This window comes from Pelobates fuscus, chromosome 5 (genome assembly GCF_036172605.1).
Source record: "Pelobates fuscus isolate aPelFus1 chromosome 5, aPelFus1.pri, whole genome shotgun sequence".
NCBI classification, from domain to species: domain Eukaryota; kingdom Metazoa; phylum Chordata; class Amphibia; order Anura; family Pelobatidae; genus Pelobates; species Pelobates fuscus.
Window position 1 is genome coordinate 252,183,462 of NC_086321.1, and position 23,439 is coordinate 252,206,900.

General features: G+C 39.7%; 1 protein-coding gene across 1 annotated transcript in view; it reads right to left on the reverse strand.

Annotated features, from left to right (window-relative positions):
- SLC44A1 (solute carrier family 44 member 1) overlaps positions 1-23,439 on the reverse strand; it is a 206,450-nt gene that overhangs the window by 95,070 nt on the left and 87,941 nt on the right. Inside the window, exons 3-4 of the mRNA XM_063455212.1 lie at positions 14,482-14,624; positions 12,266-12,402 (exon numbers count right to left, since the gene is read on the reverse strand). Coding sequence (XP_063311282.1) covers positions 12,266-12,402; positions 14,482-14,624 — 280 coding nt within the window. The remainder of the gene's footprint in view (positions 1-12,265; positions 12,403-14,481; positions 14,625-23,439) is intronic.

Below are 23,439 nucleotides of genomic sequence, written 5' to 3' on the forward strand. Positions count from 1 at the left end.
GGGGTTGCACTGTTACTGTGGGTGTGTTTAATAATTGTACTGTAAAGTGATTGGTTCTGTATATTTTGTCACAGTCTTCCACAAGGTCCCATGTGGGAGTTCCCTTGCTGGGAGACCATCATAAAAGGGCTGAGTTTGGCCATCAATAAAGCAGATGGTTTACCCCTTCATGAAGTCTCGACTCATGTTTGGGGTATTGGGAGCTTTAATCACTACTTTGTTCTACTTCAGCTTGGATTTCGGGAGACGCTACAGGGATCAGCGCTGCACGGATAGCAGGATCCTTTACATATATAAATATTTTTTTTGGGGGGGGGGGGGGGGGGAGGGGGTGTAAATAATTAGTATTCTTGTTAGGGTAAGAATTAGTTGGTACTAACTACACAAAATCACTGCCAAAGAATACATTTGTAGTATTGGGGGTGTAGATATCACAAACGTTGCATTTTTAATGAGAACTATATTAAAGCTTAGCATATAAAAAAAAAAACAATGTGTCAGCTCATAAATTACATTGCTTACAAATGAATTATTTTAGAAAGAGTTTGAGGCCAATAGATATTATTACTTGATTCAACAGGACTCGTTTTAATCTTTTAAGGACAAAAGATTGACTTAATGTGTCAAATGTTTACCGTTGGTGCATTCACCCAATGAGCCATCACACAAGGATAGGGAAGGAAATCAGGAAAGCTCCTTAAGAGCAAGTCAGCAGTACTCTGAATCCTGGCCTATAATGTAATCAGACAGGCTGTATAGAATCCAAGAAACCGCAAGGCCTCTTCTTGGGCTGTCTGCATAGAAGATATTATCACTACAGCTGAAATGAGTTTCATATAATCCTGTTCTGCTTAACCAGAATAATGCAGGAGATATGCAACATTAAGGACTGTGTGTATCATAGGATGCTTAGCAGAAATACATAATGTTATGGGTAAATGGCCATCAAAGCATTGTAGAAATATAATCTAGTTTATTCTGATTTTAGAGTGTGAGCAAGCCTCTATTTTAATGGGAATATATCCTTCGTGGAAGCAATCAATTAAAGTTTATTCCTGTTTGGTAGCAAATTCCTTGTGTAAGAAATTACTATAATGAGATCTAGAATATTCCGAAGTGCATACAAACAAAATGTATATATTGTATTTTTTATCTTTATTTTTTTTTTAAAGATAAAATACGTAGAAATAATTTATATATAAAATTGTGAAATACAAAAGTTAATATATGGCACTTATTTAAAAAAAAAATAGGAGAAAAATAAGACAATTTAATAGGTGCAACAACAATCTTATGTAATGCAAAGATCTGATAAAACACCCTTTATTCCAATACATGCAACTTAATTTTACATGTATAGAACTATATCTCAACACATTTATCCTTCACTACATCCTAATATATGTAAAATATACATTTATACCCCAAACATTTCTGTGTTTGGGGCTCTTGTGCCTATATTTCAGGACCTTGTCTCCAAAATTTCAGTTTGCAATCTGTACTACCGCATTTCACTGCATAAAAGTCACCACCGCATAATGGTCGCACCCTGGTTTTTCAGTCCAAAAATTGGTTCAAATCCAATTCATCACGTAATAGTCGCATAAATGACCATGCTGTTTTTGTTGTAAGACATTCATATTCTTGAAAACTGATGGCAAACATCCTACTGATCTTATACTTATGATCATTATACCTATCAGTTTATTGTATTTCACTGCCTTTTATCTATGCAGTGCATTAGGAATGTGTATGTTCTTAGTTAAAACGACATGGATCAGGATCACAATTGGGAAACAGGGATCAGGATCAGAGTGCTGATCAAATCCCAGCAATGCTGTTGAAGCTCAGTGCGCCGGCAATTGCTAAACCGGTCACAACCCTAATTAACGAATCATTGGTGTCTGGATACATACCCAAACTTTTGAAGACTGCGAGTGTAGTGCCTATCCATAAAAGTGGTGATACTACTTTGGTTTCGAACTATCGCCCAATATCATTGCTCCCGGTATTATCAAAAATTTTAGCAAAATGTGTCCATACGCAACTATGTGAGTATTACCAACAATCTAACTATCTGACCCCTGATCAATCGGGTTTTCGCCTGAATCACTCCACTACAACTGCCCTCTTAAAAGTTTGCAATGACAAACTGGCATGGAACAAGGAGACCTAACTGGAGCTATTTTCCTTGATTTTGCTAAGGCCTTTGACACAGTAGACCACGACATTCTACTGCACAAACTCAAAAACTCAGGTATTGGTGACCGTCCGCTTATCTGGTTTCGATCATATGTATCAGATCGCTCACAATAGGTGTCCATTTCTGACAGAGACTCCCTCCCGCTCCCAGTAATGTGTGGTGTTCCCCAAGGTTACATTCTCGGCCCCCTACTATTCACATTATTTATAAATGATCTGCCTAATGTCAGCAAATCCTCAAATGTACACATGTACGCAGACAACAAAGTAGTCTATGCAAGCAAATCCGATCTACCGCAGCTTGAGACTGTGCTCCAACACCAGTTTACAGAGGTACAAAAGTGGATCACAAATAAAAAAAAAAAAAAAAAAAAAAAAGACTCTTTCTAAACACAGACAAAACTGTCACAATGATCTTTGGAACAGTACCTAAATTACACAAATTACAAAATTCCCATCTACGCATGAAAACAAATTCAAATCAATTCTCCCACATGCAACTAAGCCCGTTCATACAGAAACACGCAGAAAAGACTTCCACCCCAGACGAAAGCTCCCTCGCTATGATGAAATGGGAACAGATGACAACTAAGGGTTCATGGACACCAACGTTTAAGCCATTATCCTGGTGTTATCAGCTTCTCCGACCCGCACAACACTTTGCAGATTGTAACCCAGCCAAACACTGGGCACAAGACCTACAGTGCCCCATAAGCAAATACCACTGGGAACGTGCTACAATAACAACCAAAAAACTAATTAAGTCAGAAACCCTACTGGAGCAATACAAGAAAACTCTATACAGGTGGTACATGGTACCCATTCGCTTATAGAAGCTATACCCAGGTTCATCTCTGGAGTGATGGAGATGTGGAAAGGGGGAGGGAACAGTACTTCACATCTGGTGGCAGTGCGAACAAGTTACCAGATTCTGGCGAGACATTGGTCACCTGATCCAAGACACTCTACACACACAAAGCTCCCCTTCACGCCCCTAGCAAGCCTTCTACTACACATGCCAGACAACACACCTAAAGAGGTAAATAAACTAGCCTTCCACATCCTTTTGACAGCCCAGAGGGCAATAGCTAGATTATGGAAAACTCAAACTCAAAGGCCACCACAAGTGACAGAGGTTTGCAAAGATATTGATACACAACTATATGAAACCTGCTATCGAGGGGTCCTCCCCATGATGAACACGTGAATAAGCTCCCAGGGTCAAACACTAGGAAAAGATAGACAGATAAGATACAATGCAACACGATAGAGACAAAAATGAAGGAATAGGCAGAATTAAGAGTTGTAGCAAAATTTGGGGACAGAGTATGTAGGTATATGACACAGCTAAAGCTCTCAATAAATGTGATTGTGAACATTGATGCAAAAGTTTGGTATGAACTCCCCCTCCTCCCCTCCCTGCCTTATTTCTGTACCTCCCCCCCCCCCCCCCCCCCCCAACCTCTGGTTTCATGTTTTATGTTTCATGTTTTATGTTATTGAAATGATGAAAATCTTTAAATGGAAAACAAATTCAAATAGCACACTGACCGCAGTCCACTCTTTTAAATACGTGGGTATGTTGTCAGACCCCAATCTATCTTTTGGCCTCCACATAGAAAAACTTGCATCTAAACTTTATCCAAAACTAGGTGCCCTGTACAGAAACAAATCCTGCCTAAGCCCTACAGTAAAGGAAAAGATTGTACAGCAAATGCTGATGCCAATCACTGATTATGGGGATGTAGTACATGCATCTGCACCGCAATCCCACATTAATAAACTCAATACATTGTATAACTCGTTCTGCTGATTTGTGCTACAATGTAATTACAGGACCCACCATTTGTGACATGCTAAAAGAACTAAACTGGCTGTCGCTGGAATCCAGACACACCCTTCATCTTTCCAACCTTGTGTTTAAGAGCTTTTCTGGGAAGCTCCCACCATATCTGAGCAGAATGCTCTCACCGGCTGTTCCCACCTCCTATAGCCTCCGATCCAGTACCAGCACTTGATTTAGTCTGCCTCAATACAAAAAGAAAGCAGCCCGATCCTCCTTTTCCTACAGAGCACCGCAGTTATGGAACGACCTCCCGCACACTTTCAAATCTTCCCCTCTCTACATATCTCAAAACAGAATGCACCGGTCATGATTGATTATATATTTCCTACCTGCTCTATGTTAAATTTTGTATTACAATTGTTTTTGTATTTTATTGTACCCTATTGTATCAATGCAATGTTTTGTGGACCCAGGACAAACTTGAAAACGAGAGAAATCTCAATGTATCTTTCCTGGTAAAATATTTTATAAATAAATAAATAAATAATATGCATGTTCTCAGCAGCTATGTTATTAGCAACTATAATATTATCAGCAACTATTAAAAAGCTGTTCAAATAAATAAAGCTTCACATAATGGTCGCACCCCCATTTTTAAGGAAAGGAATTAGGCATAAAATCTGTGGCTATTATGCAGTAAAATACGGTATTCAATACCTGTTCATATGAATTTTAGAACTAGATACTGAATTATTAGATCATATTTTAAGACACTGGAAACAAATCTTCTATATGATGATTTATCTACTGATTTCAAGTTTGACTCTCATCAAACTATACAGAGCACATTTTAATAGAGCTATGCATGGGAATTGCATACATTTGCATGTCTTTATTTGCAAAGAGAGTCCTCATTATTGGAATACTAATGGCTTCATGCATATTTTGTCTTTTATCATTCTCATTTCAGAACTTAATATATCCATAGCTACATTTTCCCCAGTTGTGCTTAATGGAAGACCAAATGGTTTGATTATTAGGGTTTTACTCACCAATTAGTGAATTTGTCCACCAACCTAAAAAGGATATAATAGAAACTGCCCACGCAGCTGAATATGATTTTTTTTTTTTTTAATTCAATCTGGCTATTTCAGCCTAAATTGTGTAAGCTTTTTTGTATCTTCTTAAGGCACTTCCCTAGTCCTTCACCATGTTGTTTGAAGTTTGAACTTGATGGACTTTGGTCTTTTTTTCAACCAAGACAGCCATGTAACTTAAGAACAAAAAATGTGACAATTTGATTTGTTGTTACACTGAACAATATACTATCACAACATAGCTCAATACTGAAATCTTAAAGACTCATTATCCATAGCAGATGCAAGGCTGCATACTGCATAATCATTGACGAATACGACTACATTAAATGCGAATCCATGCTTTGCGTTTTCCAGTATCAAGGGAGCCAAGTACTGGATACTTCCAATTATATCTGAAAACATGCTTAGATTTATATATTAATTAATTTAGAGGTCTCAACGTGCCATGTGATACCAGAGATGGTTCAGCAATAATAAACTGTTGTAGGTAAAGGAAATCAATACCTACATCTCAATTGGATTTCTAAACTTCCCTTTGGTTTTATGGCAGCATAAGCTTACAAATGTCTATGTCGTCATTGTGATAATATAATGATGTTGCATTAATGTGACTACAGCACCATTTAAATAACATGCATTTAGTTTGATGTATCTGGTACTGTTATGCCGTGGGATACAGCACTGTCCCGTGGGAAGTAGGTTTGGGGTTTGTAATGAAAAGTATTAAACTATCACTGTAACTCCTATAACTCTCTGCCAGTGTTGTAGGTTTTCAGAATGCAGTATGCCATATGTTTCCTATAACACTAAAGATCCCCGGGTACTTAAATCCGAACAATATTATATTATATTATAGGCTCCAGGTTGCTAAATTACTCCCAACCCAAATCCTAGAGAAAATAAAATACTTCTAATGTTTTATTATTGGAGTGGATGTTGATGTAGGTGCAATGCCACTGTGTTTTTATAGATGCAGGGACACGTCTGTTTCTGTTGATGGACAGCAGAATTTAAAACTCTACATTTCGACTGTGATGTTCAAAATGTGTGGAGCATTTTCAAACTGTAGCATTAATTACATTATCTATAAGGACTGATGTTTACACCACTGAGCACAGATTATGTCTGTGCTATATCAATAGATATATATATATAGAAGATGGTGGAAGTGCACTCAACCCTTTATCCAGGAATCCAGGGTGCTCCAATGGACCAGTCCCAGTACCAAAAAAGGACCAAGCATAAAACGTTTCAACCGCTAAGGGTCTTTATCAAGCTTGGAAGGAACTACACAGCAACGTTTAAACCCCTAATGGTCTTTATCAAGCTTGGAAGGAACTACACAGCAACGTTTCAACCCCTAAGGGTCTTTATCAAGCTTGATAAAGACCCTTAGGGGTTGAAACGTTGCTGTGTAGCTCCTGGTTCTAATAAATTGCCTATATTTTTGGAATTCATTGGAGTGCTTGGATTACTTTCTACAATTTTTAATGTGCTACATCAATGTCATAAAAAAATAGAATAATTTATTTTCAATACTTGACATTTTTTCAATATCAAGTATTGTGAATAAGTTATTCTATTTTTTACTAGAATTATGTAGCACAGGCATAATATGTGCTTAGTGGTGTAGACATCAGTCCTTATAGATAATGTAATTAATACAGGATCAGGAATTTTAGGAAAATCTGCCGGCTTATGAGAAGCATAAACTAGGTGATCATTGGCATTATTATATTAATTTCGCCTTATGAAACAGTCTCACATGACATATAGGAAATTAAGATACCTAAAATAAAGAATGCTTGAAAAAGGAAGATGGCTGCACAAATCCACCTTCTTTTGGGTGATTTTATTCATATATTTCTGAAGACTGTAAAAACAAAATTGAAAACAGCTAGTGGCAGGAAATACTACATATTTTATAAAAGTAATTATTCCAAGCAGATTTTGGGGGAATAATTCCCCTTTATGTGTGAATACAATCTAATTAGAAATACTATGTGCACACAAAGAACTGCATGAACTAATTTATGCCCTTGTGCCTGTGGAGATTAATACATAAATTACTGCTGTAAACGCATATTCTGACTTGGAGAGATGGAAGTGAATATCCCTCAAGGGAACTTTTGACCTAATGATCAACTTGTGCGGGTAGGTAGATAATGGAGTCTTTCTCTCTCTCTTTTTTTTTTTTTTTTTTTGTTACCAGTGCTAATTTTGCTTTCTCATTCATTTAAATAGAAATGAGAGGAAAAACTTAATGTTCCTGGAAGGGAAAAAAAAAATCATTTAGTTTAACACTTAGCTTGTAGGTTTCATTAATACTTTAATTAAGCAAAACTATAAGTATGCCATTGTTTGTTCAGGTAAAATAGAACTACTCGATTGACCTGTGTGCATTGAAACTAAAGAATTATACATTCGTTTTTATTTTATCCAATAAACGGATTTTAATGAGCATCAAGCACTTTGGATTTCGATTCACTTTTCCACACAAAAGGATAGATTTCGTTTTACCAACTACAGATCATCAATTATGATCTGTTAGCCACTATATTAAGTTACATACTAGGTATATTATTACCAAAACGGTATACACTATATTATTAGTTAATAATAGTGTATTATATCAATCTAGCTTATCCAGCTTATCAGTTCCAGTTTTATTATAACTGGAAATAGCTGCAATAAGCTTACATATCGGACTGTTGTGAACTTTCACTTAACAGATACTATTGTATCTAAATAGAGACATTTTTATGCCAATTGGATTATTTATTTATGTTTTTTTTGTATATACAGCTTGTCTTTTTCAACTACCATTAAGCATATTATTTTGCACATATTTCTAGTGCTATAACATAAATAGTTCACTATCTGTATTTTAAAGCTATATATTGTCTATTTTGTCTTGCTCAGTATTTGTTCACATTTAAAGGTATACCACTCCTGAATATCTATTAGATTTTATCTGATATTTTCTTTAATTTAACTGCACCTATAGGGACACTTTAGTGGAGTCCTTCATTCAGTTGAGAGGTTTTTCCTTTAGCCAGATTTTTTACTCTTACATACTGGTCCATTTTTTTGGACCTTACTTTTCTATCCCACTATACAAGAAATCGATATTAGGCCACCAGTTAAATGCAGCCAAGGCTAACATACCAGTACACTGGAAAATAAGTGAAGTGCCTACTAAAAAGAATGGATCCGCAGAGTGGAGGACATTCAGGGAGCAGAAGAAACACATGCCTCCCTGACAGGACGGGGAACCAGACACGCAGAGATGTGGCTACCCTGTTTCTTATACATAACCCGATACAAGCGGGATGGGGACACCCCCGAAGCCGCAGACAGGGCGACGGCCGGTGCGAACCCCACTTAACACGGATCACACCCTTTACCTTTTCACAATCCCTTATACTCTGCTCTACACGCTCTTCTCATCTTTACCTACTAGACTGTCAGGTACCAGGGCCTGGGGGACCGGGGCTGGGTGGGCCTGCTTATGACCTGGATATCGGGTGTTTAGCTGGGGAACTAACACACATACTAAACATACACAAAACGTCATATAAGTCTACATCCCACTTCCCTCACGAAAATCATGATGCACACCTCTCCAATAGAGTACGGATATCCAATACGCGATAGTGGATAACACAAATCACAGCCCCGTGAAGGAGTTGATGAAGGAATAAGGCGACATATGGGCTCCGCCATAAGTATATAAGATACCACCATTAATAAAGAGAAAACGCACAATGGCGGATGGGACGTCTTCCTCACAACAGGGTAGCTGACAGGCAGACCCTAATACTAGCATCAGTGGGTCAGGGGGAGGATTAGACACCGAGTAATAAACATAAGATAATTTAGTAGTTGTAAGCTTTAATACAATATTGAGACCACGATACCGATAGGTGAACTCCACCGTCTCCATTTGATGAGGCCTCAAGTACCAGATTATACTCACTATACATAGATTTAGAGACAACCATGGAAATGCATCAAGTGGTTGGGAATTTCTGTCTCACAGAATGGAACCAAACGCGCAATTAGATTTATTATGTCCCCTCGCTTTAAACCAGTGAGAACCCACAGAGCGAGGAATAAAATAACCTGAAAAGTGGAATAATACCATAGCTGAAGTTAATCTGTATGAAACATAACGCAGGGGAGATGTATCCCCACATTTGTTTATTGAAGCTAACAAGGACCTGCAAGTCCAACGACTACCTGGGTCTGCAAGCCAACATGTCTGCATCATTTATGACACCCTTCCAAAGTTCATATGACACCCTTCTATGTTACCGATTCATAAACGCAATGTGTTCAACGAGACCTGCGAGTCTCACTGCTAAGTATATACAAAACTTGCAAAAAATGAAAAATATATTTACAAAAAAAAAAAATAGATACAGATGATTTTGCCCCATTACATTTCAAAGTGCACATACAAAAGACAGCTTCTGTAAACCTTTAAAGCAGAGCTGTCCAACCTGCAGCCCCCCAGATGTCGCTGAACTACAACTCCCATGATTCTTTCAATGAAACAGATAGCCAGGGAATCATGGGAGTTGTAGTACAGCAACATCTGGGGGGGCCGCAGGTTGGACAGCCCTGCTTTAACCCCTTAAGGACCAAACTTCTGGAATAAAAGGGAATCATGACATGTCACACATGTCATGTGTCCTTAAGGGGTTAAAGGTTTAGTTACTTTTTTTTTTTTTTTTTACAGCTTTGTTAAAAAAACAAACAAACAAAAAAGAAAGAAAAACAGTGTTATGAGTTACACCAAGGGGCTATCACCAGTTTGTACGGCCAACTCGCGCTTGCAGGACTTCTCGCGGGCGGCTCCCTTCCTATGGAATAGCCTGCCTACCGCCATCAGACTCTCCCCTAGTCTTGCATCTTTTAAGAAGTGCCTTAAAACCCATCTCTTTAGGAAAGCTTATGGCCTCCAAGACTAACCCTTACCTCACATACCTGTCTCTTGCCCTCTCCTAAAGGGCAGCCCACCTTATTTGATTGTAAATTCCTGTCCTAATGTGTTTTACACCCCACCTCCTATAGAATGTAAGCTCGTTTGAGCAGGGTCCTCTTCAACCTATTGTTCCTGTAAGTTTATTTGTAATTGTCCTATTTATAGTTAAATCCCCCTCTCATAATATTGTAAAGCGCTACGGAATCTGTTGGCGCTATATAAATAGCAATAATAAATAAATAAATAAAATAAATTTCGGGGCATTTACATAACTATTATAAATATCATTACAATTATAGAAAGAAGGAAACAGGAGATGGCACCTATAGTATCCTAAACTTTGTTAGACATAGGGCTGGAGTATTCAGATATGAGCCCGTCATAGGTTAGCTGCCATTCAAAAGATTCAAGTCAGTTCTTATTCACATATAGCTGGAATACCCACTGTCAGGAGTAGAGACCAAAGGGCAACCAAAAGCTGGAAGAACAAGTATGTACCCAGACCACAGTATATGTAATAATTTTTAATTTAGTTAATGCATTATACGAAGCATCCCGACAGTCCCACTCACACTGTGCAGTGAGCACGAGAACCATGCAGGGAGCACAGCCCTCCCCCTTCAGCAGCACTCCCTGCATGGTCTACACTGGTCATTCTAGGAAGCAGAGTGTCCGATACATCTACTAGCAAGCTACAATAGGATTAGCATCTCGCATGCCAGTGCTACCTTCTGGATTAGGGTCACCCCAAAATAAAACACAGCAAAAACCAAGCATTTAGAGGAGTTTGATTTCAGAGTAACTCGACTTGTAATTACAGAGATTGGGAGGAATTAGGGGTTAAAAATTGGACTACTAAGGAGCAGTCTTTATAAAATAAAAAAAATAAAAAGCATTACAGGAACACAGCACCATAAGAGTATCTAGGTGCATCCCTAGTTTGTGTCAAACTGTTTAGGATATTTGGTAAAATCACAGAGCAAAGATTTATATTAGTGTAGTGGAAGCTTCTAATAATGAACTTGCAATTGTAGTTGGGTCATGGCATTGGCTGAACACCTATTGTAGCAAATGTCATGGGTACGACCAGGCTTCTGGTGTTTTGCCTTTCACTGTGGGCTCAAGGAAGTCTGACCCACCAGTAAAACACTAGATTGTCTGGGGCCAGCAGATGCCTATTTTGCGGTGTCAATTTTGTCCAGCTTCTGTATGCAGTGTATGTATGCCATACATTTAGAGGGAAAGATGTCCCTCTACATCCTAGAAACAGCCTAACCAAAGCTAAAATGTATTATGTGGTGTATTGATCAAAAAACAATATACAATCACACTCAGCCAAGTAGCACACTATCACATTGCACCAAGTCCACATATACATATCACACTCAGCCAACCAATGCAATCACACATCCATGTTCCATCCCTGGGTCGTGGGCGTTAAATATTAATTGAAATGGATAAAACCCCAAACATTTTAAATAAAAGATAATTTGTTTTGTGTCATCTTAGACATAAGTTATGAACAATCTCTTAGATATTTATACATATACTCAAGATTTGTACTTTTCTGACATATAATCTCTGAAACGAACTGTTTCTGCCAGTCTTTGATGTCTTAAGTGATTCTACAACTTTTGATTTATTTTTCAGTTGCCACCATATCTGCAACTAACTGAATCTACATGATTTCCCACTTTATTTTGTCACATTAAAACAGACTCTATAATGTTCCTTCTGTGTATTAATATTTTGCCACTATGATGTAATCTGTGCAAGTATCTGATTTTGTCTATAAAAGGCTGTGCTGTAATATAATCATGTGAAGAAGCCTATTTTGCCGTTTAACAGAAATAAACCTACCATCTGCACTGGAGAAGCCGGTTTAGTCTATTATTCTCATAAATATCAACTGAAATACTTTAAGCTAGGCAATAAAGGTGTGTCTGCACCAAAGTAGCACATTATTCCTGATTTTACACAATCCCTACTTTGACACTTTGGGCTCTCCAGAGGCTAATGTGAAGATTAACTTCTGTATTAGTCTATCCAAGTTTGGATAGCAATAATATTCTGAGAACACAAGCGAAAGGCCAACAGGCTATTGGCATTTAAAGACTGTTTGCGCAATAACAACTACAGTGAGTCTGTGTACACCAGCTAGTATTCGTTCTCACACGGTGACCTCACCATTGATTTCTGCAAATTTTTGTACATCACTTAATGTTTTCAGCTCTTCCCGCGGACATTCAGAGACACACAGAGCTACAGACTTGATCTTTCGGTGTACTAGATCCAGCTTGCAGGGATCCAAGAAAAAAACATATCTAGAAAGGAAAAAGTAAAAAAAAAAAAAAAAGTGGTAAGGCCAGTGGGTACTGTAAGAAAACCATGTCATGTGAAGTATATCTACGAAACAAAAATATATCTTACATCATTTATACAGTACTTAGAACTACTGAGCAATTATAAGTGGTGCTATCCCTTTTTGTAGCAAACTTGAAAAAATTATATATATATATATATATATATATATATATAAATAATTGTATATATTCAAGGATTTTTTTTCAATATAACGAATAAAATAACTGTTCATTTTATGTCAGAGCCAGAACATATGCTGCAAATTAACAAGACTTCTCATGATTCTGCAAGCTTGTTTGTACCAATTGTATGCGGTTGTAATTTTGCGGCACTTTCTAAACACATGCTCAAGTGGACAAGAGTGCATCCAGAACATTAAGGGTAAAGGTAATGCTGAATCAACACTGAGTGAGAGTGTGCAGCACCATTGTTGACAGTAATGGAATCAGTGAAAACGACACAGTTAGAACAAGGATAATATATACGGTAGGTTTACAATTTTAAAGCAAACCTATCATGAAAGGTCAATTTTTCATGGTTAAATACTAAAGCAGTAAATATAACACGTTAACTCTCACATCTTGTCCAGTGTGTCAGCTGGACACTTAAACTGCCCTGTGTTACAAAAGTAGGGCTATCCTCGTTTATGACAAAGACACATTGGCTTCAATGCTAGAGCATCTGCATCAGAACGGTGCAATAGATGTCACTTTGTTTCTATATTCTTCTAGCAAGTAAAATATAGGCTTGCTAAATAAGTAATCATTGCAGTTGCTGTAATGGGAGGGTTGGAGAACTACATAGGAGGATCTGTAGTTTTTGTTTTTTTTATGGAACATGAACTGTGCGTCTATGAATGTGTTAATAATTTAGTACAGTGAAAATGAAGATAAAATACACTAAATGTTGGGCAGGTGATTGTACTCATTCAACTAAGTAAGCAATGCACACATAGGCATTGATACAGACACTAGTGTCACAATCTGGCAGGGAGATGCAATGCAGTATATTAGGCCATAGAGGTACAGACATACATGGACTGGCAGAGGGATAACGGAAAACAAGACACTCATTGCACAGAAGAGTTCCCAGATGGGCCATTTAGTTATAAGGCATAATTGGCACAACAGATTAAATAATTCATTTTTATGACTGTTTTAAGCAACACATGGTGCACAAATGTATTCCAGAGATTCTTTTGATGGACTAAAATTGCTTTAATTACTAGTCGCTTTGTTTGTTAGCTGTAGTAATTTTTTCTTCATGTTGTGCAGCACAGCAAAATACGGTCAATCAATAAAGAGAATTATTCAATAATGTAAAATTATCTATTTCTGAGAGTGTATTTTTTAAAAAGAAAATTGCACAGAAATGATGCTTAATTTAATTTCGAATCCATTTTTTTCGCTAAAATATTTTTTCCTATTAATTATATTTTTGAACATCATCTTTCTTTGAAAGCAGTGATCCTTAAGAGATGTCTAAACATATGACATTGTTTATAATGAGGAACAGGCCAACCCTTGGGCTGAGTTACAAGGTCTAAAACTTTGGGTTGTACCAGCCCCAGGAGTGGGAGCCACAGTAGTTAAGCTCTCACTCAGACATACACCATACATTTGGGAAAGTTATAAGCACACACATAGTTAAAGGAAGCAGGTGTCAGGACGTGGGGGAGCAGGAGAGAACTCTTCTGCTTTCCCAATTCTAGAACCCAGGGAAGCTTTCCCTTCCAAGGGACTGGGCTCCAGGGTGGAACTTACCAACTGCCTTTCTTATCAAATAGCAGATAAACAGGGTGAGAGATTATGACTAATAAAATATATTACAGTTACACGGTTCGATGTGTGTAACCATGTTGCTAATTAGGTTGGGATACGTGGAATGGCTAGTTATATCCGTGTGTATGTGTGCAAGACTAATTGCATGTATGTATTTGTGGGCCCCGCAAATGGTAAAAGTAGACTTAATAAGGAAGTACAATACAGTTTTATGTATTTGGATTAATTAAAGCTTCTGACCCATCATACAGCACTTACTTGTGATTTGTGTGATCAAGCCCACTCTGTTCAATCCCCTCCAACTTAGTATTTTTTTGGCCACAAATATTTCCATAGCTATCATAACCGGATACCAAGCGCGATGCTGCTCCAGAGGCAATGGAGAATCCACAAATAAACCCCTATGAAAAGATCAAAGATCAAAATGTAATTAATAAGACCATGATTATCTCTTTGACACAGCTCAATAGTAGTCTGTTTTTCATGTTTCTACATTGCTTGACCAGGTGTCTTCCCATTTACCTGTCTATAGAGTTTTGGGTCTAGCATTCTTCCCACCACAAGGTGCCTCCCTAATGGTCCATGCAATATACAAAACTGGAGCGTTTTACTATATACATAAAGTTCCAATGCAACCAACAGTGAATATCTAAAACTGCAAATGTAATGAATACATACTATTAAAGTTAAATTATAAATACCAACCCACCTTTAAACTTGTTTAATAATATAGAGAGAGATGTCAAAAAGAAGCTCTTGCACTCCAACAAAAAAATGATTTGATACCTGGTGCTCTGGTAGCTTGAGAATATAGATAGAAAAAATACCGGGACACTAGATGAAAACTCTATAATGGAGCTGAAACATTGATCTTATCCTCTGGAATAAAGAATACTTTCTTGGAAAGCCTAGGAGTGCCGGTATTTTTTTTGTACATTATATATATATATATATATACACACACACACACACATATACATACATATATACATACATATACATACATATATACATATTGCACTCTATTTTAATAAAATATGGATTATTTAACATCTTATCATACAAAAAGCATTTGATATAAAAGTGAACACTTCCCTTTCAGAGCAATAAAAATAAATGGGTCAGTATTTATGAACTTGTTTGATGAAATGTGTTGCACATAATTTTTAGCATTACGTTTTATAGTTTAACAATGGAAAAAGCATTATGTATTCATGTAAAACTGTTCCCAGTACGATGAGCCATTTGAATAAACCATAAGACTGCATACTTACATCTAACATGATATCTTGGATACCTACAAAATGTGTAACATAGAAGGAGGGTGAGTAAAAACTCAGGAACCACCCAAACACCAGTTAAATGCTTAATGTTAAAGTACTCAAAATGTCAGCTAGAGGTAAAAGTAACAGCTCATGGGAACACTTACTTATGAATTAATGAATATTTATTCATTGGCTTTGTTCAATTAAAAGCTACAGAAATTTTGACTTGTGGGCCTGGACTCTGTTTTGGATCCTAATTTGTTACATGTTACAGCCTCTAAGGGCCCAATAGTCCAAAATCAAACAAACTCTTTACAAAACTTGAATTCACAAAGTAGAGGTTAAACAAAACCTACACAAAAGTAGGCACAGTGCACATGAATAATAATAATAAACAGTTTTTGCATCTTTGCATTATTTTACAATTCAAAAACTCAAAAATTAAAAAGAAGTATGCATCCTCACACCCCAAAAATACCCATACACAGGGGCGTATTAGCCGCGAGGCAAACAAGGCATTTGCCTTGGGCGGCATTTTCCAGGGGGCGGCAAAAAAAGCCGCCCCCAAACGCCCAGGGCAAATGTCTTGTTAGCCTTGCGGCTAACTGACATGCCGTCTGGGCGGTATGCTGGGCAGTGCTGGCGGCCGGCGAGGGAGCACTTCCTCTGAGCTGTCTGCTCAGCTCCCTTGCGCGCCGCAGAGTGAGGCTGGGAGCCGGAATATGACGTCATATTCCGGCTCCGCCTCCCAGCCTCACTGTGCGGCGCGCGAGGGAGCTGAGCAGACAGCTCCCTCCAGGTCCAGTTCTGCTCTGGAAGTGCTCCCTCGCCGGCCGCCAGCACTGCCCAGCATACCGTGTGAGTGTGTGTTAGTGTGTGTGTGAATGTCTGTTAGTGTGTGTTAGTGTGTGTGTGAATGTCTGTTAGTGTGTGTTAGTGTGTGTGTGAATGTCTGTTAGTGTGTGTTAGTGTGTGTGTGAATGTCTGTTAGTGTGTGTTAGTGTGTGTGTGAATGTCTGTTAGTGTGTGTTAGTGTGTGTGTCTGTCTGTGTGTTAGTGTGTCTGTCTGTGTGTTAGTGTGTCTGTCTGTGTGTTAGTGTGTCTGTCTGTCTGTTTGTCAGTTAGTGTGTGTGTCTGTCTGTCAGTGTGTCTGTCTGTCAGTGTGTCTGTCTGTCAGTGTGTCTGTCTGTCAGTGTGTCTGTCTGTTAGTGTGTGTGTGTATGTCTGTTAGTGTGTGTGTGAATGTCTGTTAGTGTGTGTGTGTGTGAATGTCTGTGTATATGTCTGTTAGTGTGTCTGTGTGTGAATGTCTGTGTATATGTCTGTTAGTGTGTCTGTGTGTGAATGTCTGTGTATATGTCTGTTAGTGTGTCTGTGTATGTCTGTTAGTGTGTCTGTGTATGTCTGTTAGTGTGTCTGTGTATGTCTGTTAGTGTGTGTGTATGTCTGTTAGTGTGTGTGTGTGTGTGTGTGTGTATGTATGTCTGTTAGTGTGTATGTCTGTTAGTGTGTGTATGTATGTCTGTTAGTGTGTGTCTGTTAGTGCGTGTGTGTGTCTGTTAGTGTGAGTGTGTGTGTATCTGCTAGTGAGTGTGTGTCTGTTAGTGAGTGTGTGTCTGTAAGTGTGTGTGTGTTTCTGTTAGCGAGTGTGTGTTTCTGTTAGCTAGTGTATGCGTATCTGTAAGTGAATGTGTGTGTGTGTATTTAGAAGGCGGGGCGGGGGAAGGGTGGGGGTGGTGCGGGCAAGGGGGAAGGGTTGGATGGGGGTGGCGCGGGCGGGAGGGGGGCGTCTGAGTTTTGTCCTGCCTAGGGCAGCACAAAACCAGGATACACCACTGCCCATACACACAAAAAAACAAAAAACAAACATGAGCCTGTTGACACGTGCTTCAATTTTGTATGTTTTTACATTTGCCAGGTTTTTAGAAGGGAACCAAGTTACCACAGAAACTACTTGACACACTGCATTTAGTTAAAAATACAGACAGAAGATTGCTGAATCTGTATTATTATCCATTTGTTTCTTGGGGTTTGTGAGCGAGCCCCATCCCTTTAGGTGTGCTGCCTTTTTTTTTTTTAACCTGTTTTTGTTCTTATTTGGTTACTTAGCGCTGCGCCTTTGTTGTTTCATACTGCATTTAGTGTCAATCCTGATCGCACTAAGAAAATGTTGTGTCAGGTCCTCTCTGTAACATTTAAAAATACTGAATGTAGTGATTTTCCCTTTAAGACAACCTTTTGCAAAGCATCCATATATGTATATATATATGTTTATATATGAACATCATGGAGTAACTGATGTATTCATGGCTTGTACACGTAGTATCTAATGCCAGGTAGTATCTAATGCCAGGTAGTAATTACCATATAATTACTACAAACAAAATGTATAGTAAAATACTAACATAAAATTAAACACAGAAGGATCCTATAAACTGTAGGAATTGCACATTTTATAATTTGACCCAAATAACATTGGCACAAAATAATAAATAAATAAATGTAAAAATATATATATTTTCAGGTTAAAGGAGAACAGCCACATCAACACTATATTTTGATGTAATGATCTGTTAATCAAGTTTTGAAATATAAGGGATACTTTGTTAAATGAAGTATATATAAAAAAAAAAAAAAGGAAAGGAAAGGAAAATATGAGAAAAACTCATCCGTCCCTTTAGTATATGACAGATTCCTTCAGACATATACATACGCCTTGGGTCTGACAGTGTTTTAAAACAAATGTGTTTTATACATTTTATACCTGTGTAATACCTATGAATTTTAAACTTGTTGAGAGTCGAAACGTTGCCAGGTTACCTTCTGGTGACTAGATTTGTCTGGAGATTTAGTAGAGTAAAATGTACTGGAGATTTACTCAACTGAAACTAGACTAATACACTTCAAAAGACTAAAATCTGACAAACTAAAATGGCCTTTTAGTCAAAAGACTATGAATAAAACTAAATTAAAATTTGCCGCCAAATTTAACACTGCCGAGTTGGAAGCTAATGCTGGCCGGTGAATCCTCTTTCAACGGATAGAAACTCATGAATATTTATTTAGCATGTCTTTTCACTGAATATTTCCAAATACTAATTGTAAATAATATCCCACTGGCAACACAGCACTGTGGACAAAGATATTACACTTAACAGTTATTGATTTAAGAACTGAAATACTGTAACAAAGACCAGGTAAAATGAGAGACTGAATCATAACGTGGTTGACAATGCAGTATCACCGGGTACTGGTGACCTGTGCTGAAGAAGAGACAATTCAATTTCCTCTGGATTTGGATTCATCCATTTCCTTGCCCAGTATACAACAGAGGAACTGAGATAATGTTCAAACCGTTTATGTTTGATTTATTAGATATGCCAGAAGGGCACATGTGTTTAGAGAACTTGGCATACAAGGTGACCCCTGACCGAGTAAGTAGAACAAATTGATTGACACTGTTTGCTCTGCTGGTTGTACAGCAGATAAACAAACAATTCAGAATAGATTTACTCTGAACAGTGTCATTTTCAGTGTCATTTTTAATACAGGCTAAAATTGTGATCAAAAAGGGAAATAATTATTGCAAGTATATGATCGCATGTTGTACTAATCTCATGACCGAACAAGAGACATTTGAATTCTTTATGTCTTTTGTGCAACCTGGGAACACCACCCAAGCAAAAATGTATCACCCCCCTCCCCTCCTTGACATACCAACACAGCAAGAGGGCCGGGAGGAGAGCGAGTTGGATCTCCTTAAGGTGTTCCTGTCGCTTAAGCAGCCCACGCATCTGTTACCTACTTTTCTGGGCAGAGAGTCATCCAAGGCACAGCCTCACTGCATCGACCTCATGCATGGAGGACTACACGCCGCCAGCGGCTTGCCTCCCCTTGAAGGGGAAAGGACTTGGCCCCTAAACGTGCCCGAGTCAGAGGGTAAATGATGCCAGCCCTCATACAGGCCCAAGGCCAGAGGAGAGCCTGGTCATGGCGCAACGCAGCAATTTCCCTTCCGAACTTTCTAAGCCACATGCCTCATTTGCCACTGTTGGGAATCGGCTGATCCACCTGCAGTAAAGGCGGACTTTGTGTATTCTGCAACACATATCTGCATTTTTTTTTAATGCATTCTGTTTATTTTCATGTGTTTCTAAGCTACCCTTTATATGTCCATGTGTGTCTATAGGTGTGACTGTGTAGGTGTGTCCATATGTGTGTTCATGAATGTTCGTACGTGTGAATATGAATGTTTATAGATACAAATGTGTAATTGTATATGAATATCAGAGCGAGGAAGACAGACAAATATTTTTTTTTTTTTACACAGATTAGGGAGGGGGAGGGGGGTTTAGTGTCAGAATACTTTTCCGTTCTGGATGCCATGTAACTTAGGTACGCCTCTGGTCTACACATACCTCTTGTATCGTTTTTAAAGACCTCACCTCTTTTGCTTAAATGTCCTCATTTTTCTATTTTTTGACATTCTTTGACAACAATGGCCTCAGTTTAATATTTTTGGATACGCTTTTGAAATGTTCACAACTTTTTAGATTTTTTTTTCAAAATAAGAAAAAATCCCATAGCCTTTAATGATGACCTTTATAGATAAAGCATTGAAAGTTTTTTTCTAACAAATGTTGATCATTTGTAAAAGTACCCAACAATATTAAATTGAAGATTATATTAGCTTTAGTGTACTAATAATCTTAATTTTAGTAATGACAGGAGGCGAATATTTGCATATCTTTCTTTACTGAAAACTCCAGCAGCATAGAAACAGTAACAACCAATGAGAAAAAAGATATGCTGCCCATAAAAGGGCCTGTCTATGACATCATTTCCTCTTTCTTTGAGGCGAAAAAGTAACAGTCAATACATAAAAACATCAAAACAAGATTAATAATTCAACAACATATAGCGAAGATGAACTTGGGTAGGTCCAAGATGTGACGGAGTGGAAGATGATACTTCGTCCCATAAAGTGGATATTCACGCTGAAAGAAAAAGAAAAAGGTGAAAGGTTTCTGGCGTGGCAACGTGTCCGCATATCATAACCATTGATAACTGAACGGTAACCTATAGTAAGATGCGTAGCCTTAAACTAAACATAGAACATCAAAATCAGAACGTGAAAAGCAATACAATCAAATCAAAGGAAAAACTGATAATTTACTTATACTCCATGCATAATACCAACAGTGTAAGTCATATGCTAACATATACAGCAAGAACCTGCATGCTTACCTGAGCACTAGGACTCAATCCTGAGAAACTAAATAATCTGAGGGGGGGAAAACAAACCCTAGGGCGGGAAATATTCGCCTCCTGTCATTACTAAAATTAAGATTATTAGTACACTAAAGCTAATATAATCTTCAATTTTACCACATGACAGGAGGCTTCATATTTGCATTTTTAAAGCTTAGGCCGAACTAGTGTGAAGGAAGCATGTGAAATTTGGCGGAAATAGAAAGTACGAAACGTACTTTCCCTAGACCAGTCCGCACACCGTATAATGTCGGCTAGGGAGGCGCCTGCCAAGAACGCTTGGGACGCTGCCGCCCCTCTGACCGAGTGTGCTCCAAAGCTAGATTCGATTCCTGCCAACTGAAGTAACCATCGAACCCATCTGGCCAGGGTTGTCGCAGACACTGGGCCGTGAGGCTTCACGTAGGAGATCAGCAGCTGGCCCGACAAGGAGCGTCGGAGGGCGGCTGTGATTTCTACGTATCTCCTAAGTGTCTTGACAACGCACAGCTTGGAGTCAGATTCGAAGTAAGGGTAAGACACAGAGGACGAATCTGATTTAGTCCGTCTTGCGATGGAAAAAGTGACTCCCTCTGGAGTGAGAGAGAAACCGTCCACGTCAAAAGCCCTAATGTCAGACACCCGTCGGAAAGAGACGAGGCATAACAGCAAGGCCAATTTGGCTGAGAGTTGTTTCAGCGATAGCGCTGGGTTGTCTGGCCAACCCCGAAGGAAATCCAGCACTCCATTCACTTGCCAGAGGTTGGAATATTTGGGTGCAGGTGGTCTCGTCAGTCTGGCGCCCCGCAGTAGACGACATACCAGCGGGTCCTGACCCACCGGTCTGCCTTGTACTGGGACGTGCGCCGCTGAAATGGCCGATCTGATCACGTTGAGGGATCTATATGATCGACCCGTCGAGAAAAGATGAGCAAGGTAATTGAGTATTAGTGGGACAGGGGCAGTAAAGGGATCGGAATCCCTTTCCATGCACCAATCACTCCAGGCTGACCAGGCGGAGATGTAACATCTCCTGGTGCCCGGGGCCCATGAGTCCCATAGGAGATCTTTAGTAAATTGCGATAGGCCGTGGACCGACCAGGAGCCCCTGAAATCGTCCAGGCCACCAGTTCCAGACGTCCTTCCAGGACGAGGGGGTGAGGTTCCCCTCGCGGTCCCGACAGGAGGAGTGGAAAGGTAGGAAGTAGGACAGGATTGTCGTGGGACATCTCCAGGAGATCCGGAAACCACGGCTGACTCTGCCAGAGAGGCGCTATGAGGAGGAGCGATATCCTGTGGGTGCGTAAGTACCGTAGAACCCGTGGAATCATTGAAAATGGAGGGAAGGCGTAGGCCCCGTGAGGGGGCCAGTCTTGAAGGAATGCATCCGCTGCTTCGCCCATCGGGTCCGGAAGCCAGCTGTAGTATCTCCGTAGCTGGTGGTTGGTCCTTGAGGCGAACAAGTCTATTGATAGCGGACCCATCCGGTGTCGTATTGCCTGAAATACCTCCCTGTTGAGTGTCCAATCGCTGGTGTCTCTCCAGTGTCGGGAGAACCAATCCGCCGTCAGGTTGGAGACCCCTGGGAGATATTCCGCCTGTAACGTGATGTTCTTCCGTATGCAGAAGCTGTAGATGTCCTTCGTGGCTTCGGTCAGGTCTTTGGACCTCGCTCCGCCCAGGCGGTTGATGTATTGCACCGCTGAGATGTTGTCCATGCGGAGTAGGATGCAGCAGTTCGACTTGTCCTTGGCCAGGCTGCGTAATGCGAAGGAACCCGCAATCAACTCCAGGCAATTGATGTGGAGATCGGTCTCCTCTTCCTGCCATGGGCCCCCCGTGGAGGCCTCTGAGTAGTGGGCGCCCCATCCCCATAAACTGGCGTCCGATTCCACGACGAAGTCCGGGGAGGGGCCGAAGATCGCCTTGCCGTTCCAGGCTTGTATGTGTAGTAACCACCATCTCAGCTCTGATCTCACCTCCCGAGTGAGTGGGATCCAATGGTCGTAGGAATGTCCGGTGCGCAGGTATCCCGCTTTCAGCCGTTGCATGGCCCTGTAATGTAGAGGGCCCGGGAATATCGCCTGAATGGATGAGGACAGGAGTCCTACAATCCGAGCGAGCATCCTGAGCGGTATTGAGTCCATCCTCAAGACTCGCCTGATTTCTTTTCTTATAGAGGTAATCTTTTTCGATGTCGAAACCCAGGAATTGTACCGACTGGGATGGAGAGAGAGACGACTTTTGTCTGTTCACCACGAATCCCAGGGATTCCAGTAAGTGAACTACAAATCTCGTCTGCGATCGTAGCCTGGACGCGGATTCGCAGAAGATCAGCAAATCGTCCAAGTATACGAGACAGCGTATGCCCTTCGTACGGATGCGAGCCATCACCGGTCTCAACAGCTTCGTGAAGCACCACGGAGCCGAGCTGAGGCCGAACGGCAGACAAGTGAACTGGCATACCCGTCCTCTCCATCTGAAGCGGAGAAATTGACGGTAATCTCTGTCCACGGGAACCGTGAGATACGCGTCCTTGAGGTCCAGGCGTGTAAACCAGTCGTTCTTGACGAGAAGGTCTTGTAGAAGATGGATACCCTCCATCTTGAAGTGTCTGTAGACCACAAAGGCGTTCAGTTGTCGGAGGTTGATAACCGGTCGATACTCGCCTGTCTTTTTCTTGACCAGGAAAATATTGCTT